Source organism: Pteropus alecto, unplaced genomic scaffold, assembly GCF_000325575.1.
Source record: "Pteropus alecto unplaced genomic scaffold, ASM32557v1 scaffold185, whole genome shotgun sequence".
NCBI classification, from domain to species: domain Eukaryota; kingdom Metazoa; phylum Chordata; class Mammalia; order Chiroptera; family Pteropodidae; genus Pteropus; species Pteropus alecto.
In genome coordinates, this window is record NW_006438088.1 from 3,977,501 (window position 1) to 3,986,794 (window position 9,294).

The 9,294-nt window shown below is 35.1% G+C and overlaps 1 protein-coding gene across 10 annotated transcripts in view; it reads right to left on the reverse strand.

The window, feature by feature from the left end:
* Positions 1-9,294, reverse strand: part of UTRN (utrophin) — a 446,938-nt gene that overhangs the window by 281,605 nt on the left and 156,039 nt on the right. For all 10 annotated transcript variants that reach the window (XM_025049288.1, XM_015592099.1, XM_015592098.1 and 7 more), the window contains 4 exons: positions 8,126-8,296; positions 5,613-5,792; positions 1,762-1,896; positions 58-207 (listed from right to left, as the gene is read on the reverse strand). In XM_025049288.1, the coding sequence (XP_024905056.1) occupies positions 58-207; positions 1,762-1,896; positions 5,613-5,792; positions 8,126-8,296 (636 nt within the window). The remainder of the gene's footprint in view (positions 1-57; positions 208-1,761; positions 1,897-5,612; positions 5,793-8,125; positions 8,297-9,294) is intronic.

The following is a 9,294-nucleotide window of genomic DNA, read 5'->3' on the forward strand; positions in this document are numbered from 1 at the left end:
AGGTCAGCTCCCTATCACAAACACCTAACAAACACTCACTCCTGTCCCAGTTCTCACCAGGTGACTCAGTTCTTCATATCTACTGTTGAAAGCCTCCAGTTTCTCACTGATGATATCATCCAGGATCCCCCCATCAATCAGAGTCTGGCCAAGTTCCCGAATCTGGGTACGATTATCCGCTGGATGTCGCAAAACAGATTCTAGAGACTGGATGGGGACAGGGGAAAAAAAATAATGCATTTACTGAGGCAAAATGTATCAAGGACCCTAAAAATGTCCATTTTTTAAAAAAAATAATTCCATTTTCTAGAAATCTACCTAAGGAACAAGATCAGATATGATTAATTCACAAAAATATCCATCATGGTATTAAAAAAAATACATAAAATTAAGAACTCAGCATGAATGATGATATTATACTGTAACTCCATAAAATAATTTCAATAATTATTAATTATATGGGAAAATGTTCATGGTATATTACAAAGTTTAAAAGCAGAAAACAATACCATACAAGCAGAATTATCTCAGACTGTTATTGATTATATTACTAGAAACAGACACTCATTTTTCTATAACATATACTAGGCACTGTTTCATGCACATACTTTATATATACATAAACCTAATCACAAAGCTAAATATTATTCCCATGTTACAGATGGGAAAACTGAAGTTGAGAAAGATTAAATAATTTGCCTATATATACACAGTAAAAAGAACCAAGACTCCAATTTGGCTCCAAAGACCTTACGATTCCAAAACTTTTCATCTCGTTACTCTAATATATTACCTTCTAGCATATATATATTAAAAAATAATGTTTAAGAAGAAATTGTTTATCTTAGAGTTTGCTTTATACTTTTCTCCATTTTCCAAATTTCTAGAATGCACGTTTCAACTCTCACGTTAAGAAAATAAGTATTTTTAAAATAAGCTTTCACATTTTTTTAATGCTCTCAATCTCTCACTCTGCTATATTATTTGAGAAATGACATCTTTCCTCCAGCAGAGCATCTGGCTCCTGGAGTTTAGGTACATTTGTCTTATTTCTGATCTTCAATTCAGTCATCTTCTTAATTACCACATCATGTGCCTACAATTTTAAAAGCATATCTACTCTGTTCCTCCCCTTTAAAAACAAAACAAAACAAACAAAAGCAAATCTATTCTCTTCACATTTTTATCTATTTAAGAAGCAGTTATTAAGTCATCATGTGCCACACGATGTGTTGATAACTAAGGAACAAAGAAAAACCAGGTACATTTCTTGGCTTTAAGGAGCTCAGATCCAGGCCTGGGGACAAGCTCCTAGGACAGGATCCTACACCTCTAATTCTGCCCTCTCCAACCTGTCCTCCAACTTTTCACATCTGAAGATAACGGAGGAGCCACTGCAAACACAGTCATTGCCACATCTAAGGAACGAAAATCACTTTATGAAGAAACAAGAAAGCAGTTGTCCTAATAACATATCAAGGGAGTTTTATCCAGGGACTGGTAAAAACCAACTGGAAAATCACTAGAGTGCTTTATAATGTCTAAAAGATACTAATTAGCAAACAACTAACCACCTCGAAGACTAAGTTAGCGGGTCACCCAATAATCTAAATATGCATGATTGTGTAAATACTTCAGGCAATGGAAGACAATGAAAGCTACATTGAAAACTACTGAGGGAGCAAATGCACTTGCTGGCATAAGGCATTATGTTCCTCATTTTAAAACTCATTCACCACAACAAGAAGAAATATCCACCACCTCCAGAGCTTCGTTGACAGCATCTGCCTTCTCAGGCAGGGCCTCTGTGCTCTTCATTCGCTCTTCCAGAGTGTTGAGCCAGGAAGTTTCTAGATCCAAATAGTGAAGCAGTTCAATCCAACAAGACCAGACCTCCTAAAGTAGGCAAGAAAAAAGTTAAATGGGATAAGGAGTCATTTAGAGATGCATGTATCTCTAGTGTTACTCATTCTCCCTGATCAATAACCATTTCATTTAGATATGAGTATATTTGAGGATTTAAAAACTAATGAAGTTGGAATTCTGAGTAAGTAAAATAAGATCGAATTCTTCAATAAATTACATTAGACCAAGTGGAGGAAGGTGGGGGCAAAGAGGAATGAGCTGCCTTACTCTTTCTATGAAAATAAATTCCAAAGATCTACTTAAATGTCAAAAATAAAATTATATAATTGGTAGAAGCAACCAGGGGGGAAATATTATTTGTCTGTTTTCTATATAGAAGGGTAAAAGTGCTCATAATTATAACACTTTTGAAAATTGTATAGCAACTTGGAATTGCCTAGAGTCCATCCTATTCCAACTCAGAACTAATGGATGTATACTCTTTCCAACTTTTTTCTGAATTTATATGAATGTATCTATATATGCAGAGACCCACCTTTTACCCAAAATGGAGTTACACTATACTCACTGTATTAGCTGCAATCACTTATTCCCCATTCCTATGAGGAGTTTCAGGGGGTTGGGAGGAAAAATGAATTTATATTCCCCACTTTCTAGGAGAAGAATTATAGAAGGAAAAGCCCCTTCCCTATACAAAAGGAGCTTATTTGATGGATAAGTTTAGGAGAAAGAGTTCAGCATGGAGCCTCCTGGGTTGGTTCTCTTTCAGACCCCCAAATGAGAGAAGGCCCATTCTAGCCTGTGATCCATATGAGGTATGCTAACCAGGCCAGAGTTCAGCACATTTTTCTATAAAAGGCCAGATAGTAAATATTTTAAATTTCACAAGCTACATCTGGTCTCTGCCACAGATTGTCCTTTGCTTATTTTGTATGTATTTTGTTTTGTCTTTACCAACTCTTTAGAAATTAAAAATATACAAACTATTTTTAGCTCACGGGCAATACAGAAAGAGACTACAAACCAGATTTGATCCTCAGGCTGTAATTTGCCAACCTGTGAATGAGACTAAAAGAGAAAAGACGCATCTGGTCACTCAAATTTCTAAGCGGGGAAAGCAGACTGAGAAATCGATTTGGCTGCAAGCAGAGCCCTACCTCATAGGCATAAAAGGATGGCTCTCAGAGAAGCAGTCCCAAGAAGCAGAACTGGTCCCTAATCAATCAATAGTCCCAGCTCCTGGAGTAAGGGGCCCTGACGACACATGTCTGGCTAGATTTCAGAACTAACTGTTATTAAATTTCAGAGTCACTATTACCACCAGTGACTGCCTTCCACTGCCCCAAATTTTCTGAATGGGAATTATTGCTGAAGTTTTCATATGCCTGTTTCATCAGTGTATGTTGGGTGCAAGGGGGGCAGGCAACTTATCTTTTTAGTGCCCAGGTCATCAGATCAAGAGGTGCCACACCCGAGCACCTACACCTGAAGAAACAGCTCCAAGGAGCCACATTTGCATCTGACACTGGATTTCAAGTTTGCTGCTGTGCTGGATAAGACTTTGGGAGTCCATGGGAGAGTGTAAATGCATTTTGCAGGGGGAGAAATGTCACTAATTAATGACCAGAGAGTGAACGACAGTAGATTAACGGTGGCCACAAATTTTTTGCCACTACTCCCATTAAGTGGTGAAATTGATTTCTCCTTCTCTAGAATGTGGACTGGCCTTGTGACGTGCTTAGACCAAAAGAATGCTACTGAGCTGACGCTGTGCCCAACTGCAGACCTAGCCTCTAAGAGAACTGACAGCTCCTGATTTCTCCTTAAAGGCCAGCTGCCAGGTTGTAGAGAAGCTGTAAAACTGAGGCCACGTCGAAAAGAGACCCGGAGGATGAGAGGCCATCATGAGTGTCCCTGCTAAGTTCCCAGTTGACTGCAGCTACCTAAGTGAGCTATTCATGGAGCAGAAGAGCCACCCAGCTGATCCAAATCGACCCACGGAATCATGAGAAATAACAAATGCTTGTTTTTGTAAGCCACTATGTTTTGGTGAGGTTTATTTCGTAGCAATTGATAACTGAAACACAAGTGTATACATTAAAAATACAAAAACATGGTGGGGTAGAATATATACCAACTTCCAGATAATAATTACTTCGAGACCGGGATCAAGAGATGATATGAGATGGAAAAGAAGGAAACAGGTTCTGTGATACTAATTTATTGTATTTTAAAAACAAGATCTGGGAAAATATGGTAAAAAGTTAACATTAGTTATATCTGAAAGATCTGTATGTAGGTGTTAGTAGTATTATCTCTACTCTTCTCTAAGTCTAAAATATTTCATGATTTAAAACATTTTAAAGGAGTCTAAAAGTTATAAGATAATAAAATTGGACTTTTCTGAAGAAAAGCTTTTTACTCTAATTTAGAAACTTGGGCTATTTCTGCCCAAGATCCCTTGGTAATCTCTGCTATAATTTTAAAAGAATTTCCATTTCATTTCCCATTTCAAAGATATCAAGGCTTCATCTTTTCTCTTTTATCTATATCATCTTTTTCTTGCATTTTTCCTTCTTTTCTCTCAAACTAATTCCAAAGTAATTCTAAAAGTCATTCTAAAAGTGATTCTCAAAGAATCACTTCCAAACCCTCGAAATATTTATTTCATTCCTCCCTCTCAAATTGTCACCTTTGGGCAGCTTGAAGAAATGACACAGAATACATCACGGTCTTTTGTTAGCTCGGGATAATTCAGGGACCCCATTCATGATGTAAACATATTACGAATTGTTATTTGGCTATAAAGAAATTGGAAAAGAAAAAAGGGCAAAATCAAGGGTGGTTATGACGGAGAAGAAAAAATGGATAAGACTGTAGTAAAGTTCAGTTCCAAGATCATTCACCAAGAGTCAAAATCAGGCATGCATAATATAATATCTTATGGTTACATCGTTTTAATTTCTCAAATGATTAACCTCAGGTGTTTTCTGTTAGAGAATATATTAATATTAAAGAATGTGATTTTGAGTTGTAGCTTTCTTATTAACTAGTCTCAGTTATCCATATTTTTCTTAGCACAAAATAAATTCAGAACAAATAAGTAATGAGTGAATTAGTTTAAATATTATAGTTGTGGTTGTTTATTATTTTAGGATTTACCACAATACAATTATTTGTTTTAGGTTGAACTGAATTTAAATTAAATTTTTATAAATTAAAATGCTTCTTAATTTTTTGCAATAAGATATAACAAAAGTCACATGAATATAAAAATCAACAAGCAAAAACTTAATTTTATTTAAAAAAAAAAAACTCATGGCATCATCTACATCTTAAACCCAAGAGCCTGGACTCTAACTTCAGACGACTCTAACTTTAGACACTACTCTAAATAACTTCAATTCATCTCTCTGTACTAACCAGGCAAAGCAAAAGAGATGCTCGCAGTATATTGTTCTAGAATTTTAGGACTGGAATTAACCCTAAAGACCATCTTTGATATGGCAACCTTGATCTCACATTAAAAAAAATGTCTAAAGATATTAAATGTCTTTCCCAAAAACCTTCCACTAATTAAGGGCAGATCTTGGTCTCCTAATTTTTTTGTTTCATTTTATCAACCTATTATCCAAGAACTACTTGTCCTTTATGATCCAGGATTTAAAAAGAAAACTGGAGGGATTTTTTTCCCATACACTACGGAATCTGAATTTCAGAAATGCATCGCTGAAAAAATACCGTACCTCTAATGTGTGGCACTTCCCTCGAACTCTATTGCAAAGAAGTTGGTAGTTCTCCAGCACGACATTCAGCGCCGATGTCAACTCCTGGCCACCAGAGGGCGCTTTTGCAGCCAGTAACTTGATGTTGTCCTTGAGAATCTTCACTCTCACCTCCTTCTGCAACACATCCTCTTTCGCCCTCTGTTCCAAGAAAAGATGAACTTGAAAATTGTCTCCTTTTCTTGGTAAGCAATTTCTTTCCTTTTTTTTTTAAATAAACCAAAATGAAAATGTTTACACGATTGTAACTAATTTGAAACGCTATTTAGGTAATCACTGAAGAGAGTGCTTTTGAAATAAAAATGCTAACTATAAAATCTTGCTCATGAGAGGTCCCAATGTACACAATCCCACACAAACATTTTCATTTAATAACAAGCAATGTTATCACCTAAGTTATCCTAAGTTATGCTTACTGACATCAAGTACTTTTAACGTCTGGGCCCACGATTTTCAATTAATTTTAATTAACCACTAGAGGTCTGAGCATATTAGATGGAAATGAAGTTTGGAAAAAATTGAAATGCACTGTGGTGGAGGTATCCTTTAAAATTATTCAAACATTTTTTTTTCTGCTGTAACATAGGTATATCTACCCTGCCAATAATTGACAGCTTTTCAAGGGTGATAAATTTATACTAGAAAGATCGGATCTAGAAATAGCTTCTTTCCTGACTCTCACTCCTTGCTTAGAATAGTCTCACTTTCAGGAAAAATCAACCAAAAACAGAGTTTCATTTTCTCTTTTAATTTTCTTTACTGCTAAATAGTTTTAAACTCCCCAGGTTAGATAAAATAATAAAGTGTAGTGGGTTTTTTTTAAATCCTAATGGTTGTTTGGAAGAAGAAAAATAAATAGAATGTTGCCCAATTAAGAGTTTTAATTTTATTCTTCTAAACTCTCATCTCTAGTGACTTGAAGAAACCACAAAACTACAAAAGCCAATAGTGTAAAGGAAAAGAACAAATGAAATAAGATGGTTCTTACATGGTAGGCTATCTTTAAAATACCTTATTACTAAATAGTTTTAAAGCTTTCCGAAAAAGCTATACTAAAAAAGATGTTTCAATGAAAATATTACAACTACAGTAAAAATTCCTTATTATGTTTACTTTTACTCATATACAATAATGCATTGATGAAATATAATCCTTTTATAAAATAGCTGCACAGAGATTTTTTGCTTTAGTTATACTTTTAGACAAGTATAAACTTCAGCATAAAACATTAATGTGTTGCTCAATCTTATTTTTAAAATTAGCCCTTTATCCTATCTTCTTTGGCTTGAACACTAAAGGAGCCTCGAAGCAGTCTTAGAAATTTAGGAATGATGCCTACTTCTTTTATTATATTTAAAAAAGAGATCATTCAGTGCTATTGACATAGGAATATAAGTTCACTGGAAATACGTCCTGTGACCCCAACAGCATTCCTACTGCTACCCTTACCTGCTCTATCAAAATTTTTATAATCATGTGTGTCCCATGTACTAACTGGAAAAACTAACTGGAACTAATTGACGAATCAAGGATAAGCCCCAACCAAATTGGGAAGTCTCGGTTGTTCCTAATGAAATAATTCTTCCTGAAAGTTTTTAGAAATAGAGGTGATATTTGAACAAGACTGTGAATGTGTCTGATGCCACTACTTTTTTGACTCGGTCTCTGTGGTTCCTCAAGGTTCTAATGAAATAAAACGTCTCAAGGGCCTTCATGGACTCAACTCATCTGATTATTAATTCCAAAAGGTGATGTCTTGATCCTTTTTGATTCTCAACATGCAAAAATCATATCATGCGCACCTACCCCCAGGTTTTTTTTTTTTTTTTTAAGTTGGAATGCTACAATCAAAGATGAAATGTACAGCTGACCCTTGAACAACACAGGACTTTGGGGTGCTGACCCACCCCCAAGCACTCAAAATCCACGAATAGCTTTTGACTCCTCAAAAACTTAACTCCTAATAGCCTACCATCAACTGGAAGCCTTATCAATAACATAAAGTCAATTAACACAAATATGTTATATGTTTTCTATACTGTATAAGTAAACTAGAGAAAGGAATGACCCTTGAACAACACAGGACTTTGGGGTGCTGACCCACCCCCAAGCACTCAAAATCCACGAATAGCTTTTGACTCCTCAAAAACTTAACTCCTAATAGCCTACCATCAACTGGAAGCCTTATCAATAACATAAAGTCAATTAACACAATTTTGTTATATATTTTCTATACTGTATAAGTAAACTAGAGAAAGGAAATGTTATTAAGAAAATCATAAGGGAGAGAAATATATTTATAGTATTTATTGAAAAAAGTCCATGTATAAGTGGACCCACACAGTTCAAATCTGTGTCATTGAAGAGTCAACTGTACATATAACGCTTTACAGCAGGACGATTGACCGTTGAATGGATTTTAAAGGGAGGAGGGGACATAGGAAGCCTGTAGACACTGACTGTCTCAGCCTTACCTTCATTTCCTCCACGGCATTCTCAAGTTCTTCTGGTGACTTGTATTCGAAATCTTTCTCCAAGTATTCTTCCTCCGCCTGTGTCATCCATTCCTGCATCTCTGCCAAGTCTTTCTTCAGGTTTACCGCTTTTTCTTGACTTTCAGACAACCTATTTTTTTGAATAACAATCTAGAAAAGAAAAGCCATTTACCCAAATAAACAAATGTTAATACAGTAAATGTCAAATTCTAGTTTCTAATAGCTAAAGACACGGTGGTAACTCACCACAAAGAGTCTTGTTTTAAAATTTAGATAAAAGCCTTTATATATTTTGTGCTAATAATGTAAAATATAAGCAATAATAAAAAACAATTATAAGTAGGATTCTATATCACATTTTGGATATTAATCTAATCTGGAAATATCTATTATAATTTTGAAAATGCATAACTTTTGACACAGTAATCCCAAATAAAGAAATCTAACCTAGAGAAGAGCATATATTTCAAAGAAATTTACTGTAGCACTGTTTATTATGGGGAAAAAATCCTGAAAGGAACCAAAATGTCCATTTTCTCCCTTTTAATAGGATCCTCCATTAATATCACTTTTTAGCTAGTATTATAGAATTGTTGGAGAAACTTCTTTAAGAAGAAAAAATATGTATCAATATGAATAAAGAATAGTAATAACTACATTCCCATCAACAGGTAACTCAAATGGAAAAGAATTAATTGTTCCAACCAAAAGATAGGGTGGCTGAATGGATAAGAAAACAAGACTCCTACATATGCTGCCTACAAGAGACTCACTTCAGACTCAAAGGAAGGAGATGGAAAAAGATATTGCATGATGGACCTAGAGGGTACTATGCTGAATGGAGTACGTCAGATAGAGAAAGACAAATACCGCATGATTTCACATACATGTGGAATCTAAAGAACAAAATAAACAACAACAACAACAGAAACAAAATCATAGATATAGAGAATATTTTGAGGGCTACTAGACGGGAGGGAATTGGGAGGATGGTGGAAAGAGTCAAAGGATTAAGTACAAATGAGTAGTTACAAAATAGTCATGGAGATATAAAGTGTAGCATAAGAAAAATAGTCAACAATGTTGTAATAAATATGAAAGGGGAAAAGGGGTACGTGATATAGTGGGGTGATCACTTTGTGAGTTAT